Raw genomic sequence first — 18,489 nt, forward strand, 5'->3', positions numbered from 1 at the left:
TTGCTTTTTAATACAATGTCTGGGTTTGTCATAGCTTTTCTTCCAAGGAGCAAGTGTCTTTTAATTTCATGACTGCAGTCACCATCCACATTGATTTTGGAGCCCAAGAAAATAAAATCCGCCACTGTTTCCATTTTTGCCACATCTATTTGCCATGAAATGATGGGACTGGATGCCACGATCTTTGTTTTTTGAATGTTGAGTTTTAAGCCAGCTTGTTCACTCTACTCTTTCACCTAACTTTTAACTGCTCTTTAATATTTCCTGTCATTCATTCCAGTTCATTAATGTTTTCTTAAATTGTGTCCAATCTGTTTAATTTATCCCTTGATTTTTTTTTTTCATTCCAATGGCCATATCCTCTATTTTTAGATGTTCTATTGGGTTATTTTTTTTTAACCTTTCTATTCAGTTTTCATACCGTGCTGTTTCGGACGAGGGTCTCTCTTGTTTATTTTGCCTCAATTTTGTTTGTTTTTGTGCTTACTTCATGGTCTCTTTTAGAGTGTTTTATGACTTCCGCTTTGGAGCGCTGACTCTCCTGTTTACTGCGTCTGCTGTGTCTCCCTCATGGTGATTTGTTTCCTTATGTGAATTGTCACCCTTTGTCATGAGTTCATCTTCAGAAGTGACAGGGGTGTTTGGGTTTTTTTTTAAAGGGTATGTGCCCTGGGTTGAAAGAGTGTCTTTCTCAGCAGTTTTTTGTTTTTTTCCTATTTCTTCTGCTTTTCACACCACAGAGATAGACCACACTCCTGCTTGACATGCAGACCTGAGTTTCAGGTTCACTGGGGTAACTTTTTCCACTCAAGGTTGAACATCTGCACCTTGTCACTTTCTCAGGCTTGTGGGTAGCAGTATATTTTGGCCCCCTTTTCAAGAACAAGGTAGCCTGTTGAGACCCTGGAATGTACGGAGGTCATGTCCTGCTCCCCAGTCTCTTACAGGTCTCTCCTGGGTGTCTGAGCCCAGACTCCTGAACCTCTCCACCCCTGAAGCCCCCATAGCCTCTGATTCCTCCCACCACCCAGCTTTGGATTTTCTCTTTGTCTCTGGTACCTGGGATCATCCCTGTCTTTCAAGTTCAACTTAAAAATTTTTTTTTCCACGTATAAGGAATGAGAGGAGTCCAGCCACCTTTCTCAGTTCCCCATTTTACCAGAACCACCCCCTACACTGCCCCATCTCTGAATGCTGCTGATGGCAGGGAGCTCCCTACCTCCCAAGGGGCTGGAGAGAGTCAAACCTTGTCACACTAGGGAATGACGGGCAGTTGAGGGCAGGTTTCATCCAGGCCACTCGGATGGAAGGGAGGCCAGGATGAGGGTGGGCAGGTGACATCACAAGCCAGCTCTCCAGCCAGAGGTTGTCAGAGCAGAAACCCGGGGGGCTGCTGGGTCTCTTTCATCCTGGGGCCTCCCGGGGAGGACGTGCATCATGAACCTTGCTGGTGTGTCTGGGGCCAGAGGAGCCTTAGTGGCGGGACAGCATCATCACGAACTCTGCAGGAGAGAAGGGGTGGGGCTTGAGCCGGTCCAGGTCAGCGATCCCAGGAGGCACTGGGCTCGGCCCAGGAGCCAGAGGGATCGGGCTTGGTCTGGGAGGAGGAGGCTCACCGTTAAAGTCCACGGTGCCGTCCCCATTGAGATCCACTTCTTGGAGCATCTCGTCCAGCTCAGGACCCACCAGTGGCTCCCCCAGCAGAGCCGGTGCTGCCTCCCGCAACTCTGCCACCGTGATCCGCCCATCCCTGTCCCTGTCAAACTGCGATTCCGGCAGAAGTCAGCCCTCCTACCCTCTTCCTTCGCCCGCCGCCACCTTGCCTGGACACCCCCACTTCCTCCATCCAAACCCTCCTCCCCCTCCCAGACTGAGGCCATGAACCCCCTGCCCCCAGGGAAGTCCTCCTGGGTAGACCCCCCAGTGGGGAGTGAACCAAACCCTCTCTGACTCCCTTCCCAGTCCTAGTCCCACCAGCTGCAGGGCTTGGGGCCTCCAGAGGCTGAGGCTCCCAGTCTCCCCTGAGGCCAGTAAGGATGCCACCCAGAACCCACCCACCCACCAGCCCCCCGGGGGGTCCCCACACCTCGCGGAAGGCAATTCGCAGCTCCCGCAGCCCCAGCATGTGCGCCGTCTCCTCCCTCAGCTTTGGGCCCATCATCTCCACGAACTCCTCAAAGTCCACGCGGCCACCCACTGCAGACCCAGGCAGAGGGTCACAGTGGTGAGGACTGGGGCCCAAGGAGGGACCCCAGCCCCTCACCTGCTCTGTGTCCAGGAAAGATACCAGCTTCCATGTCCCCAGGGGTAGGAGGCTGAAGCCTGGGGCTCTGCTGGGGGCAAGATGCTCCAGGGCTCTCAGTGAAGCACCAGATTTGGGGGACTGAGACCAGGCTGGGGAACCAGACAGCCCCGGGTTCAAAGCCTGGCTCTCCCACTGATGCTGTGACCTCAGATGACTCGCTGGACCTGCCTCCCCATTGGAGGACAGAGTGCTATTGCGGTTGGAGTTCATGACTGTAAAGTGCTGGAACCCCACAGGTAGCAGTAAAAACACATTAGAAGCATACACCAGTAGTCCCTGGATTCTAAGGGGCCATCAATTATAAAGAGCAACAACGGGTCCATGAATAGCTTCGGGAGAAAGAAAGAGGCATGACACTAAATAGTCACATCAACTGTAAATCACATCCCATTTTGGGAACTGTAAGGGGAAAAAAATTGCTGATGTCTTGGGATGAAAGGAACCTGATATTTGATAAATCAGCTGTGGTGTTCGAGAAGACTCTTGATAGTCCCTTGGACTGCAAGGAGATCCAACCAGTCAGGATATCAGTCCTGAATATTCGTTGGAAGGACTGATGCTGAAATTGCAATGCTTTGGCCACCTGATGCAAAGAGCTAACTCACTGGAAAAGACCCTGATGCTGGGAAAGATTAAAGGCGGGAGGAGAAGGGGACAACAGAGGATGAAATGGTTGGATGGCATCGCCGACACGATGGACATGAGTTTGAATAAGCTCCAGGAGTTGGTGATGGACAAGGAAGCCTGGCGTGCTGCAGTTCATGGGGTCGCAAAGAGTCGGACACGACTGAGCAACTGAACTGAACTGATACTCACACAAGGGCTGCCCGTCAGACATTTAATCGCCAAGAGTGGCCAGGGTTCTGTCCCGCTCGGCCTCACCAACAAACCTTAAAAGACTTTTCAGGATGATCAAAGAGAGGCAGAGACAGCCCAGGTGGCTGGTACCAGCACGGACCGTTTTATCTCAGTCAGAGACGGGGGTCCCCAACCTGAGTCCCGCGAGCCTCTCGTGGATCACCCGGTGCCTTCTTAGTCCCCCTACCCTCCGTGTCCTGGGGCCAATGTCATCAAACTGTCCTGGAAACTGCCACCCCACCACCCTCACTCCACCATCACCCCTGTCTGAGTGCCAGAGCCACCGCCCAACACCCCTCGGTTCCGGGAACTTTGAGGCTGGGAAAGGACCCCGGCGGCAAAGCCAGGTGGCTCCGCCCACCCGCCCCGCCCCACCCGGGGGAGGCGGGGTCAAGCACTGACTCCGCATCTTGACGTGCTGGGAGACCTCGATGAGCTCCATCTCGGTGGGCATGTAGCCCAGCGTCCGCATGCACTCGCCCAGGTCCCGGTAGCCAATATAACCGTCGTGGTCCGTGTCAAACTCCTCGAAGGCGGCCTGAAGCTCTGCAGGGGAGGGGGGTCAGGCTCAGGCAGCCAGCCAGGCTCTGAGACACCTCCCACCCGCCGCTCCCAGGGAGGGCCACTCACCATCCAGCTCCTCGGGGCCCAACTCTCGGTCCTGCAGGGGCATAGACCAGCATGTCCCCGGGGCCAGTCGGGGCTCTGGCCAGCCTTCCTCCTCCAGCCCCGGGCCACAGTGGCCTGGGCAGGGCCCGTCCCACAAGGGCAGGAGAAGGCAGCTGAAGTCCCAGGAGAAGAGTTGACCCCCTTCCTGCTCCTGGGGGCCCTGAGCTGCCACAGACCCTTGGGTTAATGGTCTAGCTCCACCCATTGCCCAGGCTGCCCCCCAACTGCAGAAACTCTGCCCCCACAGTCCAGCTCTTGAGTCTGGAGCAGAAATTGGAGGAGGCCTGAGTATTAGGGGAAGGGTGGGCTTAACCTGAGCCCATGAGTCCCAACCCCACCCCCAGGCACCCCAACCCTGGGTCGGGCCCACCTGACCTTCCCAAAGATGCGGTTGAGCAGGGGCCCGTACATCCTCTGAGCAGCATCGTGCTGGGGGCCAGGACGGTGCCGGTGGGACTGGCGACGAGGGGCCAGCCCAGAGGCCGAGGGGATGGGCCCCTCCTGCCCTTCTCTGGTCCTGGAGGGGTTCTTGCTGCTCCCCGGGGCCTCGGGGCCCTGCATGGGGGTCTGCTCCCCAGAGCTGCTGGGGCCCTTCCGGGACCCTCGGAGCCCCTTCTCCCTCTTGCTGCTTCTCTTCCTCATCAAGGGGGGCCCCTCAGCGCCACTACTGGAAGCCAGGACCTCCACAGGGGGCTTCTGTGGTCTGGGGGCCGGGTCTGGGCCATGCCGCCCCCTCCCCTGCTCTTCGGCCATGTGGAGAGGGGTGACAGGGTTCAGAGAAGCGGCACCAGGGAGCACCCCTACTTCTCAGGACCCATAAAGCTGCTTATGCTCTGCCGCCCCGAGGGCTGATGACCAGGGATCGGGCCTTGAGGGGGATTAGGGTAAGTGAGTCAGGCAGCCCAGGCCCTAATCCCGTTCTCTGCCTGCGGGTGGCCAGATCAGCAGAGCAGATCAGTCAAGGGAACCATCCTCAGCAACACAGGTGCCAGGACAGAGTGGCCACAGTGAGCCTCGGACTCCGGCTCTGCCACTCATGAGCTGGGAGACCCAGCAGACTCACCTCTCTAAGTCTCAGTTGCCTCATCTATAAAATGGGAGCAGTATTGCTGAAGCGTCAGAGAGCCCAGTTGTCTGACATGAGCAGGACTCAGCTACCAAAGGACACGGGGAAGCATCTCAGGCAGGAGGAAGAGTGTGCACAAAGGTGGGAGGTGGGGGAGAGGACAAATGACCCCTCTGTGGGCGACCTCCTGACCAGAGCAGGGTGTGTGAAAGGAAGGAAGAGAGGCCAGATCATAGGGGCTTGGAATCCCGGGTGATTGAGGGTCACGGGGGTGACATCAGAGGAGGCGCACCCTGGGGGACCCAGAGCCTGCTCTGAGCTGGGGGGGCCCAGGCCGAGGGCTTTTGGCCATCTGGCCCTGTCAAGGATAGGGGGGCCTGGCTGGTCACTTGGCCCCACTGGGCTGGGGTTAGGGTTTCCCCAGCGAGCAGCCCCATGAAAGATTGATGTCCTCTTAGCTTGGGTTTCATGCCAGCAGCCTGAGTGCCGCCGGGCACCATGCAGCAGGCCCCGGCGTGGGGCTGTGTGGACGACTGGACCTCTGAGCAGGCAGACACCCCTGCTCCTTCCAGCCAGCGGCCTGCACCTCACAGGTAAGCCAGGCCTCGCCAGTTGGAGCCTCAGTGGGTGCCCTGGGCTCTGATCCAGTAAGGACTGGAGCTTGCAGAGTGGGGTCTGCCTGAGTAAGGGCCCTGGGGGTGGGGAGACCACAGGCTAAAGGTCAAATGGCTTGAGCTATGAGCCACAGGCGGGACCCAGGCTTTCCGGGACATCTGGTTTTTCCACCTCAGAGGGAGCCTCTCTCCCCCCACTAAGGAGGTAGGGTGAGGGCAGCAGGCTTCTTGGGACTCAGCCCCCCTCATCCTCATCACGCTGCTGAGCCCCTTACCCCCTTTTCTAATGAGTAACCCCGGGGGGACAAGGGAGCCCCCCCCCAGACTCCCTGTCCACTCTTGAGCCCAGGGGACCCTAAGCCTTTCCCTTTGGAATCTTTCTGTTTGTTTGTTTTGGCTGCACCACGTGGCTTGCAGAATCCTAGTCTCCCTACCAGGTACTGAACCCCTGTCCCCTGCGATGAAAGCGTAGATCTTTAACCATTGGACCACCAAGGAAGTCTGAATCTCAAAATCTTGAAACCAGGATACGGACAAAAAGGGAGCCTGCAATGCTTTGACCATTTGGGGTTGTTTTGTTTTGGCCGCACCATGCAGCTTGAGGGATCAGTCCCCCCACCAGGGACTGAACCCAAGCCCACAGCAGGGAAAGGCCAGGTCCTAATCAGTGGACCACTAGGGATTTCCCAAGTGGTTTTTAAACTGTGTTCCCTGGAGTTCTGAGGGTGCTCTCCCTCCTTTAACACACCCTTTTAGCTCACATAGGAGTTCTGCTATAGTATCTTATTGAAATGAATTTGAAAGCCTCTGGTTTGGTCTGTGTGGATGCAGCGGGATTCTGGGCAGCAAAATAATTAGAGTCCTGGTGCCCACATTCCTGTCTCAGACCGTGCATAAGTCACCTTCCTCTGCACCTTTCTCTGCTTACCTGTAGGATGGATTGCAGGAAGACTAGGTAAGGTAATCTCTTTAAAGTCCCTGGCAAAGGTTAACCACCCCAAAGGTGATGATGATGGCCCAGAGAGGGACAGCGACTTTCACAGAGATGCTCAGCTTCCTCTCTCTCCTTTTCAGTCATTCATGCCTTCATTGATTCACCAGGTGCCCACTCCATGTCCAGTAAGACACTGGGGACCCCAGATAGACACTGCTATGGAAGCCAGCCTGGGCGCCCCCGGCCGCTGGCCCCGCACAGAGCTCGACGATGAGGACTACCCACAGGGTGGCTGGGACACGGTCTTCCTGGTGGCCCTGCTGCTCCTGGGGCTGCCAGCCAACGGGCTCATGGCGTGGCTGGCTGGCTCGCAGGCCCGGCAGGGCGCAGGCACGCGGCTCGCTCTGCTCCTGCTCAGCCTGGCTCTCTCTGACTTCCTGTTCCTGGCAGCAGCGGCCTTCCAGATCATGGAGATCCAGCATGGCGGGCACTGGCCACTGGGGACGGCCGCCTGCCGCTTCTACTATTTCCTCTGGGGGGTGTCCTATTCCTCCGGCCTCTTCCTGCTGGCCACCCTCAGCCTGGACCGCTGCCTGCTGGCGCTGTGCCCTCGCTGGTACCCTGAGCGCCGCCCAGCCCGCCTGCCCCTCTGGGTCTGTGCCGGGGTCTGGGTGCTGGCCACCCTCTTCAGTGTGCCCTGGCTGGTCTTCCCCGAGGCCGCCGTCTGGTGGTATGACCTGGTCATCTGCCTGGACTTCTGGGACAGCGAGGAGCTGCCGCTGCGGATGCTGGAGATCCTGGGGGGCTTCCTTCCTTTCCTCGTGCTGGTCGTCTGCCACGTGCTCACCCAGGCTGCCGCCTGCCGGCCCTGCCGCCGCCAGCCTGGGGCCCCGGCCTGCCGCGGCTTCGCCCGTGTGGCCAAGACCATTCTGTCAGCCTACGTGGTCCTGCGGCTGCCCTACCAGCTGGCGCAGCTGCTGTACCTGGCCTTCCTGTGGGACTTCTACCCCGGCTACCTGCTCTGGGAGGCCCTGGTCTACTCTGACTACCTGATCCTGCTCAACAGCTGTCTCAGTCCCTTCCTCTGCCTCCTGGCCAGCACCGACCTCCGGGCCCTGCTGCGTGCCATGCTCGCCTCCTTTGCAGCCGCTCTCTGTGAGGAGAGGCCGGGCAGCTTCATGCCAGCTGACCCACAGACCCAGGTGGACTCTGGGGATCAGACGGTACCAGGGCCAGTGGCTGAGGCCGAGCCACAGGTGAACCCCACGGCCCAGCCACAAGTGAACCCTGAGGCCAAGCAACAGGTGAACCCCGCGGCCCAGCCACAGGAGGACGACGAGGGCCCACCCCAGCCGGATTCTGGGGCCCAGTCACAGGCAAGCCCCAAGGCCCAGCCCCCCGGGCCCACTACCAGCTCAGCCCCCAGTGCCTGTGAGGAAGCTTCCTCTACCCCAGCCATGGATTCCACCCTAGAGGCCCCCATGAACCCAGCCACGCCTGCTGCCTCTGAGGGAGAAGGCCCCAGCGGCGCTCCCCGAGAAGAGGCCCCAGGCGCAGGCCCCACATGAGGGCTCGGGAAAGTCCAGGCCTGCCAGGACAGCAGAAAAGCCGGGGGAGACGGAGGAACCAGCCCGTCAGAGAGGAGGACGGGTACCTCGGGGGAAGTTCGCGTGGAAAACCCCTACCGAGTCCCTTGGGCCTGGCAGATGGGGCTTGGGAGACATGAACATGAAGCAGCCAAAATCCCGTACAGTTTGTTGAATGTCACGTCCCTGGTCCCAGCAAGCTCTTGCAGACTTGGCCCCCACACAGTGGCCCAGCACCGCCCCCCAAGCTACCACAGGTGATGGTGTCCTGTGGGTTCGGCTCTCCGACGCCCCCCAGACCCCACGGACAGCCTTCTCCTTAGCCTCGGTCCTGCAGGAGAAGGATGGGCAGGGCTACTTCCCCAGGCTTGATCCGACCTTCACTCGATCCTTCCCTCCCTTCCCTCCTCCCTATCCCGACCTCTCACCTGGATACAAGGAGCCCAGGAGGAAGTCCCTAAAGAGAAGGGAGGAATGCAGGAGCCATCGGGAGCCTGGGGCCTTAGCGGCCCACAAGCGGACTTGGCAGCCTTCTCCTCCAGTCCCCTACCCCAACAGGCAGTGAGGCTGGGGCCCGACTTCCTTCAGCAAAGTGATGAGCACAGAGGCAAGAGCGAACAAGACTGGATTCCAATCCAGCTCCGGGTGACTCTGGACAAGCCGCTTCACCCCCTGAGCTCCTGTTGCATCTGGCATCGTGAGGATTAAATGAGAAGGTGTGTGAGGTGCTGGCAGGAACTGGCACACAGAAGGGGCTCAGTGAACAGATGCTTCGTAGACATCCAGGGATGCAGGGGCTGGGGATGATGGAAGGAGGGGGCACCTGGCCAGAGCACCTGGGATCCTGTGAGCTTCTGGGCAGATCAGCTGTGCCCATGACCAGCTCTGGGCTGCAGACGGCCAGGTGGCCTGAGAGAGCTTGGGGCCACCTCTGTGCCTTGGGCAGCTCCAGGGGACTTCAAGGTCTGCTACGTTTGAGGGTTCAGTGAGTGTTCACCTGCCCACTCCCCACCATGGAGGAGGCACAGAGTGCCCTGGTCCTGCCTCTGCCTCAGCCCCTTCCACGCTCTCAGCCCAGATGCAGAGATGGGAAGATGTCCCAGCAGAGAACTCTGGGACCAGTGGTTCCAGGGACAGCACAGGCCCCTTGGAGGTCACACGGTGTCTCCAAGCAGAGCCGGCCTCTTCCGTCTCCAGCTGCAGACCCTGCAAGAAAAACTAGGAAGTGCTAAAGGTCTATTTTCAGACTCCCCCACCCCACTTCCTTTTCATACCCATTACTCTCTCCTGGCACTCACCCCACCCAGCTTTCTCTCAGTCCCTGGGGTTCTAAAACCATGAACTCTGTCTCCTTTCACCCCACCCCCTAACACCCTTTCCCTGAAGCTCAGCACTGTGACCTTTAGAAGCTGAGGGGTGCTCTTACCAGTAGGTGTAAAGGTTAATGACCTTTTAAGTGCTACCCTTCCCAGCAGTGCTTGCTACAAAGGCAGGCTGAAGTGGTTCAGTAAGATCTGGGTTCTGGTTCCCAGGCCTGTCTTTGCCTCAGTTTCCTCCTCTGTAAAATGGGGTGATAATGTTCCCTTTGCAAATTTGGCTGTTGTGATCATTAGCCAGACCCAGGGATGGAAGCAGGCTGGGTGCTGGTGATGGTGATACCAGCAGCATAATCATAGTATTTCCTGGAATTCTGGCCACCGAAGCTGGTGGGAGAGAGATTTCTGGACAGGCACAAATTTGTTGAATTCATTCATTCAGCAAATATTTATCAAGCACTTGTCAAGTACTTTTCCAGCCAGCCTTCCATTTTGAATGGGATTAGGGCATGGTCTCCAATGTCCCTCAGAGGTCGTTTGAATCCTGGTTTGCCACGATTCACCAGGGGTGTGATCCTCAGCAAGGCTCTTGGCCTCTTTGAGACTCAGTTTCCTCATCTGTACAATGGGGATCATAATAATGGTTCCATTTTCTCAGTGTTAATCCCTGTGAAGTTCAAAGATCCTTGCCTGGCACAGAGTAAGTGCTTAATAATTGTTAGCCATTAGTTTGATTATGCCAGTGGGCATCCCCGGGCCTCACTGAGACCCAGGACAGTGCAGACCCACCAGAGCCCATGTGGCAGCATCCTGCCCACCAGGCATTGCCCCCACCACCACACAGCCTCCTCCTCCACTTTCCAAATGTTTTCACACTCCCCACCCACTTGGACTTGTACACTTCCTGAGGGCAGGGTCTGTACTATGGACCCTTCGCAGAGTACCCCTCCTCCTTCTCCCAGGTAGGGATCCTAAAGCCTTTCCATATGACAGGCAGATCAGGGATTAAATCCTCAGTGCCAGCCACCTGGCTTCAACTCTGGTCCATTCTCCTAACCCCACCTCTTGGAGAATCCCTCCTTCAAGGTCCCAAGAGGGACCCCCCACTCATAATGGGTACTTGCTATCCAGGAGAAAGAGCAGCATCATGAAGGGTTTTGTGAGATAAAGAGGAGTTCTCCTGCTAGCCCACAAAGGAGGGTTTTGTACTGGAGGAAACATGCACCCCCAAGGCCAGAGGGGGTGAAAGGAGGGCCTACCCCCCACATTCCACAGCCCCTCCACCTCACGCCTAACACACTCATGGGCTGGGCTCCTGTGGCCCATTGGAAGACTCCTGCCTCTGCAGGTGAGAGACACACTTCCCTCTCCTTCATAGGGACCAGACGTGGACTCTGAGAGCTGTAAATATGAACATTTTTCAATTACGCATTCAGAGCTGCTGTTCATTCGTTCATTCAATGTACATTAATTGAACACAGACTGTGTGCCAGGGCTTGTTCTAGGTACTGGGGATCCAGAGAGAAACAAGGCCAAGTGTGGCCCTCAATTTGCTGACATCTTAGTGGGACGAGGCAGACAAACAGCAAATACACTGATAATTAGGGAATTCCCTGGCAGTCCAGTGGCTAGGACTCTCAGTTTAACTGCTGACAGTGTGGATTTGATTCCTTATCAGGGAACTAAGATCCCACAAGCTTCTCAGTGCAGCCAAAAATAAAAAATAAATGAAAGCAAATATATAATAGTTACATAATATAACACAATGTAGTCATTAAGAACATACCGGGGGAACAAGTAAGGACCAGAGAGTGATGGGTGAGGGGGATGGTCAGGGAGGGCCCTCAGAGAAGACGTTTGAGCTGAGACCTGGAGGAAGCGAGGGATGGAGCCTTTTCAAGAGGATGGTGAGGGAGGGCCCTCAGAGAAGACATTTGAGCTGAGACCTGGAGGAAGCGAGGGATGGAGCCTTTTCAAGATGGGGGGTGAGGAGAATTTCCAGATGGAAGGAACAGGATGTGCCAAGGCCCTGGGGTGGGAAGGAAGGTGGTAATATTGCAGGGATAGGAGAGTCAGTGTCACTGAACCACGTGCACAGGGAGGATGGAGGATAGTAACAGGTGGAGGAGGGGCAATGACCGTGGGGGTTGCATCAAGTGGTGAGGAAGGGCAGGGTGAGGGGTCGGGGATCTGGTGTGGGCTTTAGTCAGGCCCCTGACTATTGCCTGGGGGGACATGATGGAGAAGGAAGTTTCGTGACTGCCTTCTCTCTTCCAAGCCTCCCACACTCTGTCCTGCGCTGGAAGGACTGGCCTGTCCTAGGAGATATGGAGCAGTGGGAAAGGCAAGGGCTTTGGCATCAAACAGAGACTGAATACCCGATTGGAGGATGCAGATCCTGCCTGTGGGACTTACAGGGACACCTAAGCCTCCCACTGGAAAAGCCCCTGATGCTGGGAAAGATTGAAGGCAGGAGGAGAAGGGGATGACAGAGGATGAGATGGTTGGATGGCATCACTGACTTAATGGATATGAGTTTGAGTAAACTCCGGGAGTTGGCAATGGACAGGGAGGCCTGGCGTGCTGCAGTCCACAGGATCACAAAGAGTCGGACACGACTGAGCGACTGAACTGAAGCCTCCCAGGGTGGGAAAGGGATGGGTAGATCGGGGAGGCCAGTCTCAAGAACTGGCCAGGAGGAGGGAGGGGTCTGTGGCCAAACTTCCAGGCTTCGCAGGGAGGTGGCTGAGGAAAGGAGGGAAGGTGTGAGGGGTCTGCAGGTCATAGCACTATTTCTCTTTTCAGTAAGGAGGCTGGGCAGGACCCAAAGGTGTGCACCAGGAAGAATGGGAGGGCTGGGTCTTCCACCCGCCTCATAAAACACCGCTGTTTTATTTACATTGTACCAAGAGGAGGTACCTTTGTAACTTAAGAGGCACATGAATATATTGTCCTTCAGTCTCGAAGTCTTGTCCGACTCTGGCTTTGCCACCCAATGGACTGCAGCACGCCAGGCTTCCCTGTCCTTCACCATCTCCCGAGTTATCTCATGAGTTTGCTCAAACTCATGTCCATTGAGTCGGTGATGCCATCCAATCGTCTCATCCTCTGTCGCCCCTCCTCCCCCTGCCCTCAATCTTTCCCAGCATCAGGGTATATTTTGGAGTCAAGGTGGACTCCATCGGGAAGTACTCACTGAAGTGGGGGACTGGGAGGGCGGGGCTGCACCCGACCCTGGCGACTCCCGAGGAGGCCGACAAGAGGAGCAAGAAGAGAAACCGGCAGTCTGCGGCCAGGCTGCACCACTCCGGCCCCATCTTCATCCCGGCTCCTGCCCCTAGGCCCTAGAGGGACCCGGGGGTCCGAGGGGCGGGGCTCGCCCAGGCCCCGCCCAGGCCCCGCCCCGGTGCCCCTGGAGTCTTCGGCCCCCGCGCTCCTCGTGCTCCTGGCCACCAGGCTCCTGCCTGCAGCCTCCAGCTCCGCCCTTCCACGCGTGACCTCGGCCCCGCCCCCGTGAGCCCCGCCCCTCCCCCTGTTCCCCGCCTCTTGCTCCTCTGTCACTTCCTGATTCCCGCTTCCTGCTTCCCAGAGACTGGGATCCAGAGCCACCCGAGGACGAGGACGGTGCTGCAGCCTCTCGGCGTCCCTGGTGAGCACGATGGATTGGGGCTGGGGGCGCGGGCGTAGGGGTTGGGCGGGACTTCGGGGGCAGATCGCGGGGAGCTGGGATGGGGGTCGCAAGTCCGAGGAGCACTCCCCTTCCGCGGTGCCCCACCGTCAGTCCCAACTCCCCTTGGCTGCTCAGTCTCCCCTCTGAGGAGCCAGAATCCTTGAAGTTAGACTCCTGCTTCACCTTGGACCCCGTTCCGAGCTGAGCTCGGAGGCTCGGTGGCTGGGAGCGGCGCCCTGACCCCGCCCAGTCCTGCCAGACCCCCTGGACCGGCCTGGGGCTCCCTGCACATTCCTGCAGGCACTGCACATTCCGTGGGACCCAGCACTGTGGCCTAACGCAGCGTCCTAGCGGAGATCATTCCTGCCTCCTCTGTCTGTCCTCCCCATCACCCTGCTACCAAATCCTGGGGGGAAAGGGCCCTGCTGGCGACTGAGACCCACCAAGAAGCTAGGCTTGCACTGGCTGGGCACCTCCCACCTCCCCCACACATATCAGAGCCTGGGAGAGTCCCCCCAAACCCCTCAGGTCTCAGCAGTGGCTTTGCTGGAGGTCAATGCATTTCTACCTTCAGATCCCCATTGAAGAGAGGCAGCCAGACCTGCACTGTGACCCTATTTTGTTTGTAACCAGGGAAACTGAGAGCCGGGCAGGTTATAAGGACCAAATCGCCGGCTGCATCCTCCCCACCACCCCTTGTGCAGCCCTGGGAGGGTTAGGGATTGTCGGGTTGGGCAAAGGCTGACTTATGCTTCTCTACCGTGCAGTCATGTTTCGCAAAGTGGTCCGGCAGAGCAAATTCCGACATGTGTTTGGGCAGCCTGTCAAGAATGACCAGTGCTATGAGGACATCCGAGTGTCCCGTGTCACCTGGGACAGCACCTTCTGCGCCGTCAACCCCAAGTTCCTGGCAGTGATTGTGGAGGCCAGCGGGGGCGGTGCCTTCCTGGTGCTCCCCCTAAGCAAGGTGGGCCCTGTCACAGCTGGGGAGAGACTGGAGGCAGCGTGGTCACATCTGCCAAATCTCCGCTCACTTCACAGCCCATAAAGTGCCCATCCCCACACTGCTGGGCAGGTGTTAGAATCCAGATTTACTGCCCAGGAGGTGCTAACACACATGGAGAAGGTGCTTTTTTTTTTTTTTTTTTTATTGCCAAGGAATCAGGGTCAGAGGCAACTTTTCCTGCTCACCCGGTGACACCTGTGAGGAGTAGGTGGGTCAGGAGCAGGCAGAGCGAGAGTCACACCTGGGCACCTGTGTGCCAGGCGGGACCACATCACCCCGTCATTCCCCATCCACGGAAGGGAGGACTCAGCTCTGGGAGGGACGGACCCTGAGCCTCCTGGGGCCCCCTTGACTGCCCCCCCCTCATGCCTGCAGACCGGTCGCATTGACAAGGCCTACCCGACAGTGTGTGGACACACAGGACCTGTCCTGGACATCGACTGGTGCCCCCACAATGACGAAGTCATCGCCAGCGGCTCAGAGGATTGCACGGTCATGGTGAGGCGTGGGACGGTGGCGGGCCGGGGGTCACAAGTATGATTCAAGGGTCCTGGCAGCGGGGCCGAGCTTGGCCTTGCGCTGACCTCCCCACTTCCCCCACCCCACCCCCGCGCCCGGACAGGTGTGGCAGATCCCGGAGAACGGGCTGGTTTCCCCGCTGACAGAGCCGGTGGTGGTGCTGGAGGGGCACACCAAGAGAGTGGGCATCGTCACCTGGCACCCAACTGCCCGCAACGTGCTGCTTAGCGCAGGTCTGCACTGTGGCCCCTGGCCCCGCCCCGTGACCCCTGGCCCCGCCCGTCACCACACCCTCTCCCGGCCCCGTCACACGTGAAAGCTGAGGCCCACGGAGGTCGAAACGCTGGCTCTGGTCCCCAGAGGGTGGTCAGAGCTGACGGCCCCCCCGCCCTGCAGGCTGTGACAACATGGTGCTCATCTGGAACGTGGGCACGGCGGAGGAGCTGTACCGCCTGGACAGCCTGCACCCCGACCTCATCTACAACGTCAGCTGGAACCGCAACGGCAGCCTCTTCTGCACCGCGTGCAAGGACAAGAGCGTGCGCGTCATCGACCCCCGCCGGGGGACCCTGGTGGCGGTATGCGGCCCCAGAGGGTGAGGACGACCGCGGACTGGCCAAGGGGCTCTTCCGGTGCACCGCACAGACCAATCCCTCCGTCTCCTCCGCAGGAGCGGGAGAAGGCTCACGAGGGAGCCCGGCCCATGCGGGCCATCTTCCTGGCCGATGGCAAGGTGTTCACCACAGGCTTCAGCCGCATGAGCGAGCGGCAACTGGCGCTCTGGGATCCAGTGAGTGGCTGTGGCTGCCCTGAGGGGCGGACGCAGGACAGGCTCCACCCTGGGCAAGCAGGGTGAAGTCACCTGGAGAGGCTTGTCCCTCCCAGGTTGTCAGCCTGGCCCCTGAGGCACCCAGGACCCCAGCCCTGCCGGCCTCTTCTCTCCCTGTCCCTGCTCTCTGGCCTCCCCCACCTGCCTCCACATCTGCTGGCAGCAGCATTCTTGGCCCCTGAAAGGCCCCTGCCTCCTTTGCTTATCTATTTCCACTCTGGCTATCCTTGGAGCCCCAGTGCAGAGGCCCCCTCCTCCAGGAAGCCTCCCAGCCCTTCCTCTGAAGTGCTCTGTCCCCCAACCTTATCCTGTAAGTGACCTCCAGGGGCCCCTCAGGGAACGGGTTAGTGCTACCCTGCAGCCTGGCTCCCAAAGTGTGGGGACTTTCTCAGCACCTGGTTGGTGGCCTGGGAGTCATCTGAAGGCCTGGAATCGGCAGGGGAAAATGGGACCGTGGAGTGGAGGGGCGCCAGCGAGGCCCAGTGGGGCACGTGTGGCTAGAGGGTGAGAGTGTTAGAGGCAGTGCCGGCTGGCGTGTGAGGCTGGTCGGGGCCAGTCTCGAAGCAGGGCTGGGATGGTGAGGGGAGGAAGCAGGTTCTGACCTGGCCCAACTGTCCCTCACCCCACGTGCCAGGAAAACTTCGGGGAGCCCATGGCCCTGCAGGAGTTGGACTCTAGCAACGGAGCTCTGTTGCCCTTCTATGACCCTGATACCAACGTGGTCTACGTCTGTGGCAAGGTGGGGCTGGGTAGGGCGGGGGTAGGGTGGTAGAGAAGACAGAGGCGGGCCCTGGTGCTGACCTCTGCCCCCCCCACCCTCCAGGGCGACTCCAGCATCCGGTACTTTGAGATCACAGACGAGCCCCCCTACATCCACTTCCTGAATACATTCACCAGCAAAGAGCCCCAGAGGGGCATGGGGAGCATGCCCAAGAGGGGTTTGGAGGTCAGCAAGTGTGAGATTGCCCGGTAAGAAGGGCTGCTGAGGAGGCCAGCTGAAGGGGGATGGGGTGGGGGCGGGAGCTGGACCCTAGGCACCCAGGGTGAAAGGTCAGATCACAGGAGGCTGCTCAGAAACAGGAACTGGCCCACAGAGGCTCCAGGGTCGAGGTCAGCCCATGGGAGGGCTCAGGGGAAGGACTGGATGCAGAGAGCAGAGGGAGCTGGGAGAGCTGGTAGAGGGGCAGGTTCCACCCATGGGTCCTCCCTCCGCCCCCTTCCCCAGGTTCTACAAACTGCATGAGCGCAAGTGTGAGCCCATTGTCATGACTGTGCCAAGAAAGGTGAGGCCGCCTTGTTCCCTGCTCACCTGCTCCCTTCTCTAGCAGACAGACCACACGGGGGTGACCGAGGTGAGGCCTGTGAGTGAGACATGGCTAAGTGCGAGTGTAATCAGTGGGCCGCATGGACGCCAGCGTGCCCTGCTGGGGCAAGAGACACAGGGTGAGCTGAGGCCTTGCTCTGGATGGACGCAGGGCAGCCTTGGAGGTCTGCCCTGTAGGAGGCATGGCAAGATCCACCTCCCGGCTGGGGTAGGGTCTCCATGAGGGGTGGGTAGTAAGCCAGGCGAAGGCACGGAGGTGGGAGCAGTGAGAGCCAGGGAGTCTGCTGCAGTGGAGGCTCCCAGGAGGCGAGGATTCAGCCATGCGTGGGTTGGCCTCGGGGCCCCAGCCGAGAGTCTTGAACGAGCTCTGTTTCTCTGCAGCCAGAGTTAACCGAGTTCCGTGTAGCGTGCCAAGCCTGTCCAGGGAGCGGGGCCTGCCCCAGAAGTTCACAATCCACAGGGCGCAGACGTGGCTCCCGGAGTCCCACGAAGCCCATAGCTGGCCCCTGCTTGGGGAGGTGGGAGGAGTCTTCAGAGGGAGCTGTTGGTGGCGTCCAGAAGAGAAGTGAAAGAACAGATTGGAGCTTTAGAAAGGTCACTAGGGGTCAGGCCATCGGAAGAAAGGTCACTAGGGGTCAGGCCATCGGAAGACAGGTTGACAGGCTGCCAGCCTGGAGGTCAGAAGAGTGGCGAGGAGGTGGCTGCTCAGGGTCCAGACAAGAGGACCCCGCAGGTGGGCCCCCAGCTGACCCGGGCCTCCCTCCACCGCCCCCCGGGGCAGTCGGACCTCTTCCAGGATGATCTGTATCCCGACACGGCCGGGCCCGAGGCGGCCCTGGAGGCAGAGGAGTGGGTGAGCGGCCGGGACGCCAGCCCCATCCTCATCTCCCTGCGGGAGGCCTACGTGCCCAGCAAACAGCGGGACCTGAAGGTCAACCGGCGCAACGTGTTGTCGGACAGCCGGCCCGCCGCGGCCCCTGGTACCTCCCGCCCGGGGCCCTCCATGCCTGCGGCCTCCACCAACATCGCCATGCCCAGTGGCAGCCTCGCTGGAGCTGGGGTATGTGCCCCTCAGCTCAGAGTGGTGTTGCCCAGGTCTGCTGTGCCCGCCTGAACCGTTCACCGCCCTCTCTGGGCCCCAGGCCCCTGCCCGATGGTAGATTTGGGGAGGGCTGCGGCTCCGCAACGCTGGGCCCCTTGCTGGTGTCCCTGCAGGAGGCCGGGAAGCTGGACGAGGTGATGCAGGAGCTGCAGACGCTGAGAGCGCTGGTCCGGGAGCAGGGCGAGCGCATTGGCCGCCTGGAGGAGCAGCTCAGCCGCATAGAGAATGGAGATGCCTAGGTCCCCGGTCCGCGGACGCTGCTCCCCGTCACCTCCTCCCACCACCCCTTTCTCACTCAGCCTCTGTCACACCGACTGCAGGCTGGCTGGCTGCCCCCCTGCCCGCTGCTGAGGGTTTCTGGGGCAGGTTCGGCGGAGTAGGGGGGGAGCGGGGGGAGCCCTCCCGTGGGCCCAGGCTGGAACCACCGCTAGGCTTTGGTCTTTGTTACTGTTGGAGGATTTTTGTACCAAGGAGCACTTATATTGTGAGGGACCACCTCTCCCACCCCCCGCCAGCCCTCCTGCTCCCTCCTCTGAGGAAGCAGGAGGATTGGGCTCTATATTTTCATTCCAAATAAAATGCTCTTTCTAAAAAGCCAGGCTGGCCCTTCTGCTGCAAGGGTAGGGCTGGGAAAGGAAGTCTGGGCACCTGGGGACACGGGACACCCCCAAGGCTCACAGATGCGAGAGAG

At 59.2% G+C, this 18,489-nt stretch overlaps 3 protein-coding genes across 4 annotated transcripts; 2 read left to right on the forward strand and 1 right to left on the reverse strand.

The window, feature by feature from the left end:
• Positions 1–270: 270 nt before the first annotated feature.
• Positions 271–12,810, reverse strand: CABP4 (calcium binding protein 4). 2 transcript variants are annotated; one of them, XM_027532879.1, is made up of 6 exons: positions 4,208–4,610; positions 3,794–3,824; positions 3,566–3,709; positions 2,087–2,196; positions 1,617–1,764; positions 271–1,502 (listed from the first exon to the last, which is right to left on the reverse strand). In XM_027532879.1, the coding sequence occupies exons 1-6, from the start codon at positions 4,583–4,585 to the stop codon at positions 1,474–1,476; spliced, it is 840 nt and encodes a 279-aa protein (XP_027388680.1). In that variant the 5' UTR covers positions 4,586–4,610; the 3' UTR covers positions 271–1,473. The 2 variants fall into 2 exon arrangements, 1 of the variants encoding a protein (XP_027388680.1); XR_003509466.1 differs by lacking the exons at positions 271–1,502; positions 1,617–1,764; positions 2,087–2,196; positions 3,794–3,824; positions 4,208–4,610 and adding exons at positions 8,461–9,238; positions 12,545–12,810 and having other exon boundaries at positions 3,088–3,709.
• On the forward strand, positions 6,576–8,464 carry GPR152 (G protein-coupled receptor 152). Its single transcript, XM_027532876.1, has one exon. It carries the CDS (start codon positions 6,593–6,595, stop codon positions 8,012–8,014), a length of 1,422 nt encoding a protein of 473 aa, XP_027388677.1. The 5' UTR covers positions 6,576–6,592; the 3' UTR covers positions 8,015–8,464.
• An 86-nt stretch (positions 12,811–12,896) lies between the features above and the next one.
• CORO1B (coronin 1B) lies at positions 12,897–18,392 on the forward strand. The gene is made up of 11 exons (XM_027532873.1): positions 12,897–12,997; positions 13,786–13,985; positions 14,400–14,522; positions 14,647–14,776; positions 14,940–15,121; positions 15,214–15,333; positions 16,007–16,111; positions 16,196–16,341; positions 16,598–16,655; positions 17,478–17,756; positions 17,912–18,392. The coding sequence occupies exons 2-11, from the start codon at positions 13,788–13,790 to the stop codon at positions 18,035–18,037; spliced, it is 1,467 nt and encodes a 488-aa protein (XP_027388674.1). The 5' UTR covers positions 12,897–12,997; positions 13,786–13,787; the 3' UTR covers positions 18,038–18,392.
• The last annotated feature ends 97 nt before the right edge of the window (positions 18,393–18,489 follow it).

This window comes from Bos indicus x Bos taurus, chromosome 29 (genome assembly GCF_003369695.1).
Source record: "Bos indicus x Bos taurus breed Angus x Brahman F1 hybrid chromosome 29, Bos_hybrid_MaternalHap_v2.0, whole genome shotgun sequence".
Classification (NCBI taxonomy): Eukaryota; Metazoa; Chordata; class Mammalia; order Artiodactyla; family Bovidae; genus Bos; species Bos indicus x Bos taurus.

Coding starts and splice junctions, on each gene's coding strand:
- CABP4 (XM_027532879.1), bottom strand. CDS start 4,585: ATGGCCGAAGAGCAGGGGAGGGGGCGGCATGGCCCAGACCCGGCCCCC. Junction 2,197..3,565: donor CCAGCACGTCAAGATGCGGA/GTCAGTGCTTGA, acceptor CTGGGTCTGCAG/TGGGTGGCCGCGTGGACTTT. Junction 1,503..1,616: donor CGGCACCGTGGACTTTAACG/GTGAGCCTCCTC, acceptor TCTCTCCTGCAG/AGTTCGTGATGATGCTGTCC.
- GPR152 (XM_027532876.1), top strand. CDS start 6,593: ATGCCTTCATTGATTCACCAGGTGCCCACTCCATGTCCAGTAAGACAC.
- CORO1B (XM_027532873.1), top strand. CDS start 13,788: ATGTTTCGCAAAGTGGTCCGGCAGAGCAAATTCCGACATGTGTTTGGG. Junction 14,777..14,939: donor CAACGTGCTGCTTAGCGCAG/GTCTGCACTGTG, acceptor CCCGCCCTGCAG/GCTGTGACAACATGGTGCTC. Junction 16,656..17,477: donor TCATGACTGTGCCAAGAAAG/GTGAGGCCGCCT, acceptor CCCCCGGGGCAG/TCGGACCTCTTCCAGGATGA.